The sequence below is a fragment of the Hemitrygon akajei genome, chromosome 16 (genome assembly GCF_048418815.1).
Source record: "Hemitrygon akajei chromosome 16, sHemAka1.3, whole genome shotgun sequence".
NCBI lineage: Eukaryota > Metazoa > Chordata > Chondrichthyes > Myliobatiformes > Dasyatidae > Hemitrygon > Hemitrygon akajei.
The window spans coordinates 34,735,098-34,753,209 of NC_133139.1; the positions used below are offsets into that span (position 1 = coordinate 34,735,098).

Below are 18,112 nucleotides of genomic sequence, written 5' to 3' on the forward strand. Positions count from 1 at the left end.
TGAGTTTAGAAGTTGTAAAATGAGCATTTTTCAACATTAAACTATTTAGATGATGGTGCAAAGCAATTACTTATTGAACTCTAGTCAGCGTACCTCTGTTGATTTGGTTTGATTATTTCATGTGCCCAATTTAATCATACTTCTGCCTGTATTTCTAATATTAAAATATGCTTTAAATGTTGCAGTGATATTAAGTTGGACTGCTTATCACCTTATTACATAACTTCCAGTCTACTGCTTCTGATACATAATCCTAACCAAGTCAAGTTTGTTTGATGGTTTAATCTTGCCTTTAAAATGCAGCATTAATGACCAATTATAATGGCAAGAATTGTTCATTGCACAAAAAAGTCTAAAAATATATGATTTTTTATGGAAATATAATTTTGTTAATATTTTAACCTCCAGTTCTGCTAAAGATAATATGGATATTTGTTCAGTTAAGATGTACTAACTTGATAAGTAGTTTCTGTTAAAATTATCTATTATTTTTACCTCCAGTGAAGTGCTCAGCAATAAGATCAAGTGATGTTTTTTAACCTTTTAATCTTAGTTGACATGGCTGGAAATACATTCAAGCTGTAGGGCACAAACTGTTTTCAGCTCTGGTACCAAAAAAAACCTAAAATTTGATTGTTTATTCTGCAGACAAGCTCATCTACTCTCAAAGGAGCCATTCAGCTGGGGATTGGATACACGGTAGGAAATCTCAGCTCGAAGCCTGAAAGAGATGTGCTGATGCAAGATTTCTATGTGGTTGAAAGCATATTCTTTCCTAGGCAAGTCTGTCTTTTCTCCAAGTAAATTTTTGGCCATGCATGATTGTACATTTTTTGTTAGTTGCTATTTTAATTGCTAAGTTTTTTATGATTTTCATTTTAATGAATCTGGTGTCTGATGTTGGAAAGTGTTGAAGTATATTTTCTATTCTCAAAAATTACACCAGGAGATCAGAGTGGACCTTAGTATTTATACCTTGTGTCTGTAGGATATTATGAAGTGTTTTTTTGGCTTGAGAATAACTTTTGAAATGTAGTCACTGTTATGTAGGCAGGTGATAATCAAACCAATGAGTGGAAAATTACATTAAAAAATTGCAGAAGCTGGGACACTGAGATAAAACAGAATATATCAGAAATAATGGGTCAAACAACATCATTTGGCAGTTAAATGGAGTTAATTTTTCAGGTCAATGACATAATATGTAGTTGGTTAATATCCATGTGTAGTTATTGGAGAAAAACAAGAAAAAGACTTCTGAATGAAACAAAGGAATGTTTAAACTCGCTGAGAGACAGAGATAACTCCACTAAATGTCTGATTCAAAAGACAACATAATTTGCAAAATACTCTCCCTTGGGACCGCAGGATCAACCTAGGCTGTAGTCAGGCCTGAATCCTGACAGTCTGATTCAGAACTAAGTATTCTCAAACTGACAACTAAGTCTTTGCATGAACTTGTGTGCAATTTGGTGACTGCATTTAAGCACAAAAGAAACAGAACAAAAAATTGCCATTCAATAAGATCATGGTTCATAATTTTGTAATTATGGCTCAAGTTCTTGTCTGGAACATCCTAAATCTTGTGAAGTTACTGCATCCACTACTCATTTGAGCAATGATTTCCATTTATGGTAGGAAAAAAAATCCTTTTTTGCCCTTATTTCTTTCACCTGATCTAAATTGATGTCTTTGTTGTCAGCCTCCATATATATGGAGATAGATCCATCCTGTTCATTCTCTTCAGGGCCTTCATGATTTTGCACATCACATTTAACTCTCCTTTAAATTACTGTCATTACTATGATTCTCCTGACATTGCAGCATCCTTGTAAATCTCTTCTGAATCTTCATTTGTGATATTATGTTCTTCTTGTAATGTTGTGATCGGAGCAATTCCTATAGACTATTCTGATGAGCCCTTTCTTATTTTTTCTTAAATGAAGATGGTTGTGGTTCTTGGCAGTCAAATCACTCCAGCTCTAGGACATTACTGCTGAAGTTCCTTGAGAGAGTAGCCTCTGCCTAGCTATCTTTAGCTGCTTCAGGTCCGAAGTGGAAGTTTTTTGCTGATGATTGCACTTGCACAAAATCATTTGCATCTGCAACTTCTCATCAAATGAAGCAGTCCATGTCTACATGCAGCAACAGTAGGACAATATTCCAGCTTGGTCTGGTATGTGGCAAGTAACATTTGCACCATACCATTGATGCACCATACAAGTGACTCTGCTATTTGTACCACTGTGTCCAATGAATAATATCCTAAGCATTAATAATGAGGGAATCTTAAAAGAACCAGCTTAATGTGTATTGTGACATTGAATAGATCAGAGGCGTTGGTACTCCACAATGAGAATATCATCTCCGGACAACCAAATACCTTTTCATTATTACGAGGCAAATCAACACTGTGATGGAATACTCTCATGTGGGTCAGGGCAGCTGTAACAGCATTCGAAACTCAATATCTTTCAGAATAAGAACCTTACACTCTAAACGTCCATTCCCTTCACTAAGTGTGCACTATATCAGCAGCAAGGAGGTAACTACTTTCACAATGTGAATTTTTTTAAAAAAAAGTATTAATATGTAATAAAATGGGAACTTATTATGTTGTGATCATATTTTCAAGCATCTCTGTGTTTACGTACTATCATTAGTTCTGTAAACATTTAGATTAACTCTGTAAGATATTAGTACTGTGTGTCACCATTTATATTTTGGGCTGCACCTCAATCTTAGTGGGTTTAAATACAGAGAGGTAAGCTGATCACTGGTGCTCGATTAGACTATGAATAAATGGGGACATCATTTGGTTGCATGCAATTATGTATTCTACAAAATTGGTAGTGAATATTTCCATCTAATTTTAGTATGATTTGTAATTGTTTTCATTTAATTTACAGTGAAGGTAGTAATTTGACCCCAGCGCATCATTTTCCTGACTTCAGATTCAAAACATATGCTCCAGTAGCATTTCGTTACTTTAGGGAACTCTTTGGCATTCGACCAGATGACTATTTGGTGAGTGTAGTTAAGTTTTGTGTATTCCTGTATATTGTTTCGCATCTCTTTAGTTGAATATTGTTTGCTGTGAAAATGGAACACCTCTTTTGTTTCCTGTAAATTGCATGCAATGATAGCAAATTTTGGTGAGTGAATGAAAGAGTTTGTTTGTAATTTTTATTGCATGGTATGTAAGATATATGCCATATACTTTTCCAATTTCAAAGTTGGGCTTTGGAGAAAATGCTTTGGCAAGAATCTATAATTGACAATCTGTAGCAAATGAAGAATGAAATTTGTATGATGTTATAGAACTTAAAAGTAAACCGATTTTTTAAAAAAAAATATTTGTTTTCTGTAGTGTTTTCTAATGACACTACAACGCCACCTTTAAAAGATTTGATATTTATGCAATGGTGGCATTGTAGTTAAATTACTGGACTAATTATTCAGAGATCTAGGCTCATAATCTAGAGACCCAAGTTTAGATCTTGTCTTAATTAAATGATTAATGTATAATTTAAAGAAACGGCATCATTTCAAGATTCAAGATTGTTTAATGTCATTTTAAGTGTAGAGGAGAATCAAATAATTCTTACTATGGATCTGATGTAGCACAAAAAATCACAATAAGATAAAGAACATAAAAAATATAAATACATAAGATAGCTTATATACTTTGATCTATGTACTTGAAGTGACTCTCGGTACAGGAGTGTCTGCACATAAGATGACTGACAGGAAATGATAAAGTAATGGTGGTGGGTTAGTGGATTGAAGTGTTGATCAGCCTTGTTGCTTGGGGAAAGTAACTGTTGTTAAGACTGGTGTTCTTGAGTGCTATGCAGCCTCCTCCCTGATGAGAGTGAAATAAACAGTCCTTGAGCCGGGTGGGTGGGATCCTTCATGATATTGCTGCACCTTTCTGTATATAGTGTATGTCCCTGGTGGCAGGGAAGCCATGCTGGTTTGACTACCCGTTGTAGAACCTTCCTGTCTGCCGCAGTGCAGTTTCTATACCCTGCTATGATTCAGCATGTTAGGAAGCTCTCTACTCTGCTACTGTAGGAGGTCTATGGTGACCACAAAACTATCAGATTGTTATAAAAACCAGACTAATGTCCTTCAGGGAAAGAACTTTAGTGTCCTTATCCAGTCTAACCCATACAGTTAATGTCAACTGCTGAATTAAGAGTGTGGTGAGAAACAGTGGCACTGATTATAATCTAAACTGTACTGCTTGTAGCTGTGCAGAGGCAGCAACCATTGTGGCCTTCGAAATGGAACAGTATAAATGCATGGTGGAAAAAATAATTGCAAAATTATGGAGTAAAGTCATTAGAGAATTATTCAGGTAGAGAACTGACATGGGGATAATGTCCCAAATCTTTCTGTGGTATAACAATTAAATTATTCTATAATCATACATATAGAAATAAATAAATCAGGAATTTAGCTAATTATTCAAATCTGTAATAATTTCAGAATTGCCACTTCCGTGGATCCATAAAAATGACTTGTCCAATCTCAAAGTTGTACTATGGAATTGTTTCTGGCACAACTAAGCCTGTCTTTAGTATGTTTTTACAGTTCAGCCTGAGAGAAACAAATGAATGTTCCTAATTGATGACCAGTGCCCTCTACTGGAAATTGTGGCTATTGGTTCAGGTTGTGGGATAGGATTGTGTTAGCTATGATGCTGCCTGTTGCCATAGATAAAGAATAGCCACCTGGTTAGAGTCTCAAGGCCTTACATTCTGATGAAGTTCTATCCATGTGTAAATTATAGTTGCAAGAATGCTTTGTACTACAGTACTACATAGATCATGATCAAAAGTAGTAGTTCTTAGACGAGAGAGTGAATATTTTTGAAATCTTATTTCTGTTTGGATGGTAGGGTGTTCAGTGGTGGAGTCATAAAGCATGGAAACAGGCCCTTTGGTCCAACTTGTTCCTGCTGCCAACTGTGTTGCTCAGCAAACTAGTCCAATCTACCTCCATATGGCTTAGACCTCTGTCCTTCTCCTATCCATTAACTTGTCTAGATGGCTTTTAAATGTTACTAATGTGCTCATCTCAAACACTATCTGGCAGCTCATTCCAAATATGCACTACCCTTTGCATGAAAAAGCTGCCACTGATGGCCCCTTTCTTTGATCTTAAACCTATTCCTTCTTGATTTTAGTTCCCTACCTGGGAAAAGGCAATATACTTTCACCCTATCTATGCCTCTCATGATCTTGTATACCTCTATCAGGTCACCCCACAATTTCTTGCATTCCAGTTAATAAAGTCTTAGTATCCTTATAACTTAGACCCAAGTCCAGACAACGTCCTGATAAATCTTTTCTATGCTCTTTCCAGTTTAATAAAATACTTTAAGCTAGAGGAACTCAGCAGATTAGGCAGCATTGATGGAGAGGAATAAAGAGCTGATGATGGGCTGAGACTCTTTATCAGAAGTATTCCCAATGAAATGCCCTGGCCTGGTGTCAGCTTTATGTTCATGCCCTGTACATTCAAATTCAGGTAGTCTGTATAAATTAAAAATGGCAAAGGTCCCAGCATTGACCCCTGTGACACAGATTAAGGCCTCCAGTCTGAGAAGCAACCGAAACTACCATCCTCTGCTTCTTACCAATATGCCAATTATAACTCCAGTCTGCTATCTCTTCCTGCACCCCATGCATTCCAACCTTCGAGACTAGCCTGCCATGAGGGACCTTGTCAAAGGTCTTTCTAAAGTCCATATAGACAACATCCACTGCCCTACCCCCATCTCCCCTCTTGGTTACCTCCTTGAAGAACTCCCAAGAGATTTGTTGGACATGCACAAAGTCATGCAGACTGTCCCAAATCAGACAATCAGACTCTGTCTCTCCAAATGTTCATAGATCTTTTCCCTCGGCATTCCTTCCAGCAATTTACCTGCCACTGATGTACTCACTGGCCTGTAGTTTCCTGTCTTGTTTTTGCAATCCTTTCTAAACATAGCTGCTCTATGTTCCTCCAGGACCTCACTTATGGCCAGAGACGAAGCACAAATCTCTGTAAGGCCCTCGGCAATTATTTCTCTGTTTTCTCACAGGAGAATGAAACAGCTCGGGCCCTGGGGATTTATCCATTTTCATTGCTTTAAACCCTCCAATACTTCCTCTCTACTAATTTGTATGTGGTCCAATCTAACACCACTCATTTCCCCAACTTCATGGTTTCTCTACAGTAAATCTAAAGAGAAATATTAATTAAACATCTCTCCCATTTCCTTTGGTTCCACACTCAGGCATGTTCATCTTTAAAGAAATCTATCTATTTTCTCCCTATCTACCCTTTAAATATACCTATAGAATCACTCAGAGTTTTGCTTCATCTTGCCTGTCAGATCATTCTCATATTTTCTTTTGCTCCCCTAACTTACCTCTCAAGTACACTCCTATGCTTCTCATAGTCATCGAGAGGTTCACCTGTTCCCAATTGCTTATGCACAGTTTATGCTTCCTTCTTTTTCTTAACCAGACCCTCAATATCTGGTAGGGTTCCCAGACCTGCCAGCCTTGTCCTTCATCCCAACAAGAAACACAGGCCTTGAATTCATGACATCACACCTTAAAAGCTTTCCACTTTGCAGATGCTCCTTTCCCTGCAAACATTCTTGCTCAATAAACCTCTGCAAGATCTCACTAATTGCTCCAAAGTTTACTCTACTCCAGTTCAGGACCTTAACCTACGAATCCACCCCATCCTTATTCATAGGTATTTAAAAATTATTAGCATTATGGTCACTGGACCCAAAATACCTGCCGACACTTGCCTACTTCATTTCTCAGGGGGTGGTCCAGTGTTGGTCCCTCTATACATTGATCAAGGAAGCTTTCTTGGACACACTTCACAAATTTCACTCTGTCCAAGCCATTCATATTATGGTTGGACTGTCAATATTAGAGAAATTAAAATCTCTTTAACTACTGCTACCTTACTCTATTTACAACTAGCTGCAATCACTATACATATTGTCTTCCAATTCCCGCTGACTACATGGGTGCAGTTATGTGTTCCCACGAGAGTGAACAGCCCCTTTCTCATTTCTACTCATATGGCCTCCCTGGATATCCTCCAAGAATAACCTCTCCAAGGATCATGTTTATGTCATCTTTTATAAAGAAGGCCACATGGTGGTGTAGCAGTTAGCTTGATGCTATTACAGCTCAGTGTGTCAGAGTTTGGAGTTCAGTTCTGGTGTCATCTGTAAGGAGTCTATACATCCTCCCTGTGGAACTTGGGTTTGTTCTGGGTGCTCCAGTTTCCTCCCACAGTATACAGACATACCAGGTAGGTTAATTAGTCATTATAAATTGTCGTGTGATTAGGTTATGGTTACATCAGGGTTGTTGGGGACTGCTGGGCAGTGTGGCTCAAGGGATGGGAGGGCCTACTCTGCACTGTATTGCTAAATAAACAAACACCTCTCCTCTCTTTTCTGCATCTCTGTCATGCTTGTAGCATCTATATCCTGGAATATTGAGCTGCCAGTCCTGCCTTTCCTTTAGATATGTTTCTATTATGGCTATGATATCTCAGTCTCCAGAATCAATTCATGCCATGAGTTCATTCAGTTTACTTGTCAAGCCTCTTGCATTATTATAAATGCAGTTTAAACAAATGGCCTTTCCTTTCTTCTTACTGTGCTCCTATCTATCCTGATTATTAATGGCCGCGTTATTCTCCCATGATTTCTCATCAGCCACTCTATTGCTCAGGGCCCCACTCACCCGCCTCCTGAGCAGCACGAGCAAACAGGTACAGCAGAATAAACAGACCTGAAGTTTAATGGCTAGTGGGTTCATCGTATTAAATTGTGGTATTTTATTTATTGTGTAAATTAAATGTTGGTTTGATTTAATTTAATTTAATTTGGAAATATATAATTCCTGACAGCACTAATATCAGGTTGGGTTGATTTAACAGATTTTTAAAATATTTTAAAAATATATTTTCAGACTAGTGTGTGCTGATAATTGAAGTTCACTAAGGGTTGCTAGAAAAGCTTTGACACTGGAGCTCTGACTGACTTTCTCTGTCATAATTCAGTCCCCGGACCCAGTGGAAGATTGCAGTAGTCAGTTCCAGAATATTATTACTAGGTTGAAACTAAAGTACAAATGTAGGACTCCCTCTTCCTATGATCACAAAACCACAATAGGCATTTCAATTGCCAACCAAATTAGATTTTAAGTAGTCATAAAGCCTGATGCAATGTGTGTATGCAGTGGCAAAGCGCTTGTCCATTAATTGAGAGCAACTGCAAATGCTGAAAATCAGTAATAAAAACAAGAAATATTGGAGATAAATAATTCAGTGAGCTTCTGTGGAAAGAGAAGTAAAGTTATCATTTTAATGACTTTTCATCAGAATTGAATTTTCAGCATTTTCTGTTTTTTAAAAAATATTTTCATCTGTTTTACCTGGACACTGAATTTAGCTATTTATGCTAGATAATACCCTTGTTAATCAGGTCTTTATTCTATAATAATCTATAATAATATACTGAAATGTCAGACAAGGAGTTTAAACTACTTTTGCTAATAAAGTAATATTAATTTTCTGCAATGGATATTCTGCTGCAACCATACTGAGCTCAGCCAAAACTTGAACCTCCTCTGCAGTAGGTTAATTTTGTTGTTTTGTAGTAGCTTGTATATAGATTTCAAATGCTGTAATCACTTATCTTGATAACTTCTGCAAAAGTAAAGTAACTCAAACCCAAAAGTAATCAACAGTTGCAGACGTACCAACAGCAAAGGAAAAATGTTAGTTTAAGAGAGCTGTGGATTTGGACCCCAAGATCCCTCTACATCAGTGCCTACCAGTAGAGGCTACCAGTAACTGCATACTACTTGTTTTTGACCTCCCAAAGTACATCACCACATATTTGCCTGGATTAAGTTCCATCTCAAACAAGAGAAAGTGTCTCTTACTGAATTCCTGTCCCACTGCTCCCCCTCTGTGATCACTGCTGTCCTCTGACTCTTCAACCTACTACCTTGCATTTATTCCTCCCTTCCCCCCACCTTCTTACTCTGACTTCTCTTTTTATAGTGCTAATGAAGAATTTTGGCCCAAAACATCGACTGTTTACTCTTTTCCATAGATGCTGCCTGGCCTGCTGAGTTCCTCTAACATTTTGTGTGTATTACTTTGATTTCCAGCATCTGCAGGTTTTCTCTTGTTTGTGATCGACTCGATCACCTCGAAGTTTTAATCTTCCCTGTGATGGGAGTTCAGTGAAACCCTTTCTCACTGCTCCCCCTCAGTGATCTCTGTTGCCCTCCAACTCTTCAACCTACTACCTTGTTCTTCTTCCTCCCCTCCTCCTACCTTCTTACTCTGACTTCTTATCTCTTCTTTTCAGTCCTGATGAAGGGTTTTGGTTCAAAATGTTGACTGTTTACTCTTTTCTATTAATGCTGCTGGCCTGCTGAGTTCCTCCAGCATTTTGTGTGTGCTACTTTAAGTTCCAACCCCTACTTCTTCACTCATATTTGTAACTGATCGATATCTTGCTGAATTCTTTGACAACCTGCATTATTTAAAATTCGACCAATTTTTGTGTCGTCTGCAGACTTACCAACCCCATTTATGACTTTGTCCAATTCATTTTGTATGTCATAAATGACAGAAGTCTCAGCACTGATCCCTGTGGAGTACCACTGGTTACAGGCCTCCAACCAGAATAGCAACTTTGCAAGTACCTTCTGTCTTCTGCAGGCAGGCCAATTCTGAATCCAAACTATCAAGTCGCCATGGATCCCATGAATTTTGCTCTCCTGATCAGTCTACCATGATGGACATTGTCAAATGCCATACCAATGTCCTTGTAGACAATATCCACTACCTCATCACCTTCTTCAGACCATTGAAACAAAACCTTCATTAAAAGTTTGGAAGACATGATCTATCTTGCGCAAGTCATACTGACTGTCTGTAATTAGCTGAAGATTTTCTAACAGCTCGTAAACCCTGTCCTTCTGAATCCTCTCCAATAGCTTCCTTACTACTGACATGAGGCTTACTTGTTTATATTTCAATGGATTTATCCCTGCTTTCCTTTTTAAGAAAATAAGGGCTATTTCCCAGTCCCTGGGGACCTTGCCTGTTGCTAGAGAGGATACAAAGGTCCCAGCATTCTCCTCTCTTATGAACCTGGGTAGATGCTATCCAGCCCTGAGGGCTTATTCACCATAATACTCCACAAAGTACCCAACACTGCCTCATTCTTGATCTCAAAATATCCTGGTATATCCCACACTGATCTCATAGTCCTCAATTCCCATCTGTTTAGTGAGTGCCGATTACTCGTTATGAACGTTGCCCATGTCCTTTAACTTCAAGTGTGAATTATCTCCGTTATCCTTGAGTACTCCTACCCTTTCCCCACTTATCCTCTTGTTTTTAATGTATGTATGTATGTATGTATAAAATACAATGGGTTTTTCTTAACACTACTTGCCAAAGACATTTCAGAATCAGATTTAATATCACCGGCATGTGTCGTGAAATTTGATGCCTGTACAACGGCAGTACAATGCAATTGCATAATAATAGAAAAAAGAAACTGGATTGCAGTAAAAAATATATACACACACATATACACAATATGTGTGAATATATATATGTACACTTACACGCTACTTAATTTCTATTTTTGCACTGCTTATTTAATTTAACTTTATATATAGTTAAATAAGCAGTGCAAAAAGAGAAATTAAAAAAGTAGTGAGGTAGTGTTCATGGGTTCAGTGTCCATTCAGAAATTGGATGGCAGAGGGAAAGAAGCTGTTCTTGAATTGTTGAGTGTGTGTCTTCACATTTCTGTACCTCCTCCCTGATGGTAGCAATGAGTACAAGACATGACGTGGGTGATGGGAGTCCTTAATGATGGACACCACCTCTTTGAGGCATCACTCCTTGAAGGTGTCCTGGATACTATGGAAGCTAGTGCCTATGATGGAGCTGACTAAGTTTCTAACTCTCCACAGCTTATTTTGTGCCTTTTGTAGTTGCATTGATATGTGCCATCAGAAAGAAGGTTCAGGAGCCTTAGGTACTATACCACCAGGTTCGGAACAGTTATTACCCTTCAACCATCAGGCTCCTGAACCAACGTGAACAATTTCATTCAGAACACTGAACTGTTCATTGAACGTAACCTATGGACTTACTTTCAAGGATTCTACAACTCATGTTTTCTGTATTATTTAGTTACTTTATTATTATTATTATATTGTATTTTCACAGTTTGTCTTTTGCACACTGGTTGTTTGTTAGTCTTTGTTCATTGATTCTATTGTATTTCTTTGTTCTACTGTGAATGCCCAGAAGAAAATAAATCTCAGGGTAGTATTTGGAGACATATGCATATTTTGATAATAAATTTACTTTGAATTTTAGAAATTTTTGTCCTGTGAAATTAAAGTTGACATATTTTCCTAAGCTTAAATTAAACTGGGATTTTGAGTGAAAGGGTATGTTGCTGAGGCTGCACTCATTCAGTCAAAAGGGACATTCTTAAAATTCTGCTTTACAGATGCTGAAAAGACTATTCAGAGTAGAGAAGGAAATTACCTGCCATAGGACATCAGATTTTCCACTTATTTTAGTAATCATGGTGTCTATATTTCTAATTTTGCTAGACAATTAAAATCTATTGGAAAAAATCAATAGTTCCTTCAGAGAAACAAAGTGTCAATGGCTTGTTTAAATTCTGGACTAGCCACTTTAAACACTTGCAGGTACTTCACTCTAGTGATCTTTATCAATGGTTGATCAATGGAATCAAAAGATCAGACAACTTCTTTGTCATTCAAATAATTTTGTATTCAGTGACATGATAGGTTAAAAATAGGTAGGATAAACTGTTCTCAACTTTCTTATTTCTTTGTGAAATAGAAAGAGTCTGTACTAGGTCTTAGAGCAATCCTATCAATCCCATTCTCCCACTTGTATCTCATTCCGGTTACTCATTTAGAGTTTGATTATCTAATAAAAGTCCACTGAGGGTACTATAAAACTCTTACAATGTTGCTCATTAAGCAGACTTTATAACTGTATAAAACAGTTAAGTCTGCTTTTGGATCATATATTGATTTATTTGTTAATGTGTGGTTTTATTGTAAAAACAAGCAAAACTAAAAATTCTCTTTGTCTTTATATTTGACTACCGTTTTTTCCCTGAGTGGCACATTGTGAACAAAGATCAATAATGTAAATAATTAGTCTCTCTCAGTTGTTGTTATTCATGAATGCTGTGACCGAGCTATACTAGGAGATTGTATATTTAATATAGAAATTAAAGCTGTAATGGGAAATAATATAATTTTAAATAATTTATATTTAAAATATAATAAAAAGTGTATTTAACAAAAATGTTTCATCAACAAGCTGATTCCCTAGAATATGGCTTGCAATTTTGCATTGTTCCTTGCATCTACAATTTCAGCTCACATTGTTCATTTTCTGCAAGGTTAGTTTTATCTGTGGCATTACATGTTGTTCTATGTGGTGATTTTGTCAGAGATTGGCATTTGTTTTTTTTTCTTGCAAAATGAAGTTTCCTGAAAATACATTTTTTCTGTTTTAAAGGAGGGAAATCTTTAAGGAAAATACTTTTCAGATCATTCAAGTAAAAAGGGAGTGTTTATGGGAAAATGTATTAGCTACAGATGATAAATGTTTTTGCATAATAATAATGTTTGCATGTTAACGTTCTCTCATAGTATTCATTGTGCAATGAGCCCTTAATTGAACTTTCCAATCCGGGTGCCAGTGGATCTCTCTTTTATGTGACAAGTGATGATGAATTTATTATAAAGACTGTGATAAACAAAGAAGCAGAATTTCTGCAAAAGTTGCTTCCAGGTTATTACATGGTGAGTGATATTACTACATCCACCTCCCTTCAATTTTTCTCTACTTTTGAAAGAATTAGTTCTTCCTGGAATATTCATCCACATCCATCTGTTGGCCTCTGATACTTCTTGTAAGTAGCTATTCATATGAGGGTGGAAATGGTAAATGCCGGCAAATTAACACCACCTTTAGGTGGCAACTATCACCCTGTTATTTCAGGGGAAGCACATTATATTTAATGTTCATGCATTTTCCCATTTCACTTGGAGATTCCAAACATAGCATGTTTAAAAAAAAAACAAAATTGTGTTCTGTTTGATTCAATTGCTTGGCATCTTAAACTGCATTTGTTTAATGTTTCCAGTTCTTTTGTTAGATGAGTACTTGGAAACACTTTCTCTATTTTCTTCCAGAACCTGAATCAGAACCCAAGGACACTCTTGCCAAAGTTTTATGGACTCTACTGTGTTCAGTCTGGTGGCAAAAACATTCGAGTGGCAGTGATGAATAATGTGTTGCCTCGAGTAGTGAAGATGCACCTAAAGTATGATTTAAAAGGTTCAACCTATAAACGAAGGGCTTCAAAAAAGGAACGTGAGAAGTCCAAACCAACATTTAAAGACTTGGACTTCATGCAGGATTTCTCAGATGGATTGTTACTAGACGCAGACACGAACTGTGCATTGATTAAAACCCTGCAGAGAGATTGTCTGGTAAGAAGGGAGTCATGGGTATCCATTTAGAAGGAAAATAGTTTAAGAAAATGGCAGTAATGATATTCTGGTCTTGGCACACTGCTTAGGGGGGAAAAAAGCACAGGAAAGTGATTTGGACAGTAATTGTTACTTTTGTATGTGTTCGTAAGACTATAAAACATGAGAGCAGAATTAGGCCATTCAGCCCATCGAGTCCACTCTGCCATTTCATCATGGCTTATCCCAGGTCCATTCAACCCCATACACCTGCCCTCTCACCATATCCCTTGATGTCCTGACCAATCAAGAATCTGTCAACTTCTGCTTTGAATATACCAGGGACTTGGCCTCCACTGTGGTCTGTGGCAGAGAATTCCACAGATTTACCACTCATTGGCTAAAAAAAATCTTCCTTGCTTCTGTTCTAAAAGGCCTCCCTTCGGTTTTGAAGCTATGCCTTCTAGTTCTGGATATCCCCACCAGGGGAAACATCCTCTCCACTTCCATCTTATCTCATCTTTTCAACATTTGGTAGATTTCAATGAGATCCCCACGCATTCTTCTAAATTCCAGTGAGTATAGGCACAGAGCTGCCAAATGGTCCTCATATGTTGACTCTTACATTTCTAGAATCATCCCCATGAACCTCCTCTGGACTCTGTCCAATGACAACACATCCTTTCTGAGATAAGGGGCCCAAAACTTCTGACGGTACAAGTGCAGCCTTAAAAAGTGTCTTATAAAGTTTTAGCATTATCTCCTTGTTTTTATATTCTATTGCCCTTGAAATAAATGCCATCGCATTAGCCTTCTTTACCACAGGCTCAACCTATGAATTAACCTTCTGTGTGTCTTGCATGAGGACTCTTTAAGTCCCTTTGCACCTCCAATGTTTGAATTTTCTCCCCATTTAGATAATAGTCTGGACTATTGTTACTTTTACCAAAAGGCCTTATCATACATTTCCCAACACTGTATACAATATGCCACTTTTTTGCCCATTTTTCCAATTTGTCTAAGCCCTGTAGTCGCATGGCTACCTCAGCACTACCTACCCCTCCATCTGGCTTCGTGTCATCCACAAACTTTGCCACAAAGCCATCATGTGAGGCTTCTTATCAAATGCCTTCTGAAAATCTAACTAAATGACATCCACTGCTTCTCCTTTGTCCATCCTGCTTGTTACTTACTCGAAGAATTCGTAACAATTTTTTCAAGCAAGATTTCCCTTCAGAGAAACCGTGCTGACTTTGACATGTTTTATCATTAGTCTCAAGTACTCCAAAACCTTGTCCTTAATAATAGACTCCAACACTGTCCCAACCACTGAGGTTAAGCTAACTGGCCTATAATTTCCTTTCTTTTGTTTTCCTCCCTTCTTAAAGAGTGGAATGATATTTGCAGTTTTCCAGTCCTCCAGGACGACGCCAGGATCAAGTGATTCTTGAAAGATCATGACCAATGCATCCGTTATCTGTTCAGCAACCTCTTTCAGGACTTTGGGATATAGTCCAGCTAGTCCAGGTGACTTATCCACCTTGAGACCTTTCAGTTTGCCTGCACATTTTCTTTTGTAATAGCAATGGCACTCACTCCTCCCTGATACTCGTGGACCTCTAGCATTACAGACAGTGTCTTCCACAATAAAGACTGAAGCAAAGTACTTATTGTTCATCTGCCATTTCTTTGTCCTCCATTACTACTTCACCAGCACATTTTCCAGTGGTCCAATGTCAACTCTCACCTTTTTATTCTGTATATAACTAGAAAAACTTTTAGTATCCTGCTTTACATTATTGGCTAGTTTGCCCTCATATTTCATCTTTTCCCTTCTTAAAGCTTTTTTAGTTGCCTTTTGTTGGATTTTAAAAACTTCCCAATCATCCAACTTCCCACTCATTTTTGCTACCTTATATGCTCTTTCCTTGGCTTTTATGCAGTCCCTAACTTCTGTTGCCTAGTCTTGCCATCTGAGAACTACTTCTTCTGTGGAACATATCTACCCTGTGCCTTGTGAACTAGCCCACTTAAGCCTCCTTTGTTCTGCCATCATCCCAGCCAGTATCCCCCTCCAATCCACCTGGGCATGCTCCTCTCTCATGCATCTGTAATTCTCTTTTTTCCATTGCAATACTGATACATCTGATTTGTGTTTCTCCCTCTCAAATTGCAGTATGAATTCAATCATATTATGATCACTGCCTCCTAAGGGCTCCTTTATGTTAAGCAACTAAGAAAATCTGGGTTATTACACAATGTCCACTCTGAGATGGTCTTTCCCCTAATAGGCTCGCGCACAAGCTGCTCTAAAGCCATCTCGTAAACATTCAACAAATTCCCAACACCTCCCTGATTTTCCCAATCTCCTTTTGCATATTGAAGTCCTCCATTAAAATTGTGACATTACCCTTATTGCATGCCCTTTCCAGCTCCCTTTGCAATCTCAGCCCTGCATCTTGGCTACTATTTAGAGGCCTATATATGACTCCTGTAATGGGCTTTTTATTCTTGCAGTTTCTTAACTCCACCCAAAAAGATTCAACATTCTGTGATCCTATTTCACCTCTTTCTGAAGATGTAGTTCCACCTCTCACCAATAGAGCCACACCACTGCCTTTGCTTTCCTGCCTGTTCTTTCGATACAAAGTATATCCTTTGATGTTAAACTTCCAACAATGACCTTCTTTTAGCCACAACTCAGTGATGCCCACAACGTCATACCCACCAATCTCTAATTGCACCACAAATTTGTCCGCCTTAGTACAAATGTTATGTGTGCTTAAATACAGCGCCTTCAGTCCTGCATTCTTCACCCTTATGAATTTTGCCTCTGTGGTGCAACTTAACTCTTTGCTCTGTCTGCAGTTGTATCCAATCATTAGCTTGTCTTTCCTTACATTCATGTTACATCCATCATCTACTTGCAAACCTGCTGGCTCATGCTCAGCTCTACCATAGTAGTTCCCACCCACCTGCCATATTAATTTAAACCAATCCCAACAGCTCTAGCAAACCTGACTGCAAGGATGTTGGTCCCCATCAGATTCAAGTGCAACCTGATCACTTTTATACAAGTCACACCTGCCCCAGAAGAAGACCCAATGATCCAGAAATCTGAATCTTTGTCCCTGCTCCAATTCTTCTACCACGCATTCATCCGCCACCACATTCTGTTCTTATCCTCACTGTCGCGTGGCACATACAGCAATCCCGAGATTACTACCCTTGAGGTCCTGATTCTTAGTTTCCTTCCTAATTCCCTGTATTCTGTTTCAGGACCTCCTCCCTTTTTCTACCTGTGTCATTGGTACCAATATGTACCACGATTTTTGGCTGTTCATCCTCCCTTTCAGAAGCTTATGGACGCATTCAGAAACATCACAGACCCTGGCACCTGGGAGGCAAACTACTATTTGTGTTTCCTTTACGCATCCACAGAATCGCCTATTTGTCCCCCTAAACTGTAGAGTCCCCTATTATTGCTGCCCTGCTCTTCGGTTTTCTGTTCTTCTCAGTCACTGAACCAGACTCAGTGCCAGAGAGATGGGCACTGTTGCTTCCGCCGGTATGTTTCTCTTCCCCCTCCTTCCCCACCCCCACTAACAGTACTCAAAATGGAGTACTTATTGTTGAGGTGCACAGCCACAGTGGTGCTTCACTGTCCTCCCTTCCTGTTTCTCATGACAGTCACCCATTTATCTGTCTCCTGTAGCCTTGGTGTGACTACCTCCCTGTAGCTTCTGTCAATGACTGCTTCATTTTCCCTAACAAGCTGAAGGTCTTCAAGCTGCAGCTCCAGTTCCCTAACACAGTCTTTAAGGAGCTGCATCTTGATGCACCTGGTGCAGATGTGGCCATCGGGGAGGCTGAAAGTATCCTGGAAATTCCACATCCGACACTGAAAACAGACTTGTAATAGTAAAGAAGGGTTAAGAATAGTTATATTAAATGCACAGAGGGAGTAGTGCAAGAAAACTTTATTGAAGAATGTAGCTGCTTATCGCGAAATAGCAGAAGCATAAATTGTGATCAAATTGACTGTATGAGCATGGGATATCTTTTGATTTTTCTTTTGGGATGGGAAGAGAACGTTCAAAGAATCATTGAAATTTCTGATGCTTAAAGAAAAGTATTTTATATAAAGAATTTTTAAAAGTTGTACCCCAATTGCCATTTATAGCCCTGCAGATTACGGCAATGCACATTATGATACTTTATAAATGTATCAGTTGTTTTACCACTATCAACTTTTCAACATATTGAGTTCCAAAACCCTAAGACTCTTCAGGTGCAAAACCAATTCCTTTTAATTTTCTCTAATCATTCAATTACTTTAGATTTTTGTTCCCTAGTAGTCAACCTTTCTGCTGCTTGTTCATAATTTGTAGATTTTCATTCAATCTCCCTTCAGCCCCCTTTGTTTCAAGAAGCAACCCCTCTGAGCTAATGTATCATTATCATCAGCTGGTCCCTTGATTAGCAGCCTCCTTTGCCCTCTCTCC

At 38.2% G+C, this 18,112-nt stretch overlaps 1 protein-coding gene across 5 annotated transcripts in view; it reads left to right on the forward strand.

Moving 5' to 3' along the window:
• LOC140739968 (phosphatidylinositol 4-phosphate 5-kinase type-1 gamma-like) overlaps positions 1-18,112 on the forward strand; it is a 182,552-nt gene that overhangs the window by 81,765 nt on the left and 82,675 nt on the right. For all 5 annotated transcript variants that reach the window (XM_073068680.1, XM_073068682.1, XM_073068685.1 and 2 more), the window contains exons 4-7: positions 649-779; positions 2,910-3,027; positions 12,783-12,935; positions 13,329-13,628. In XM_073068680.1, the coding sequence (XP_072924781.1) occupies positions 649-779; positions 2,910-3,027; positions 12,783-12,935; positions 13,329-13,628 (702 nt within the window). The remainder of the gene's footprint in view (positions 1-648; positions 780-2,909; positions 3,028-12,782; positions 12,936-13,328; positions 13,629-18,112) is intronic.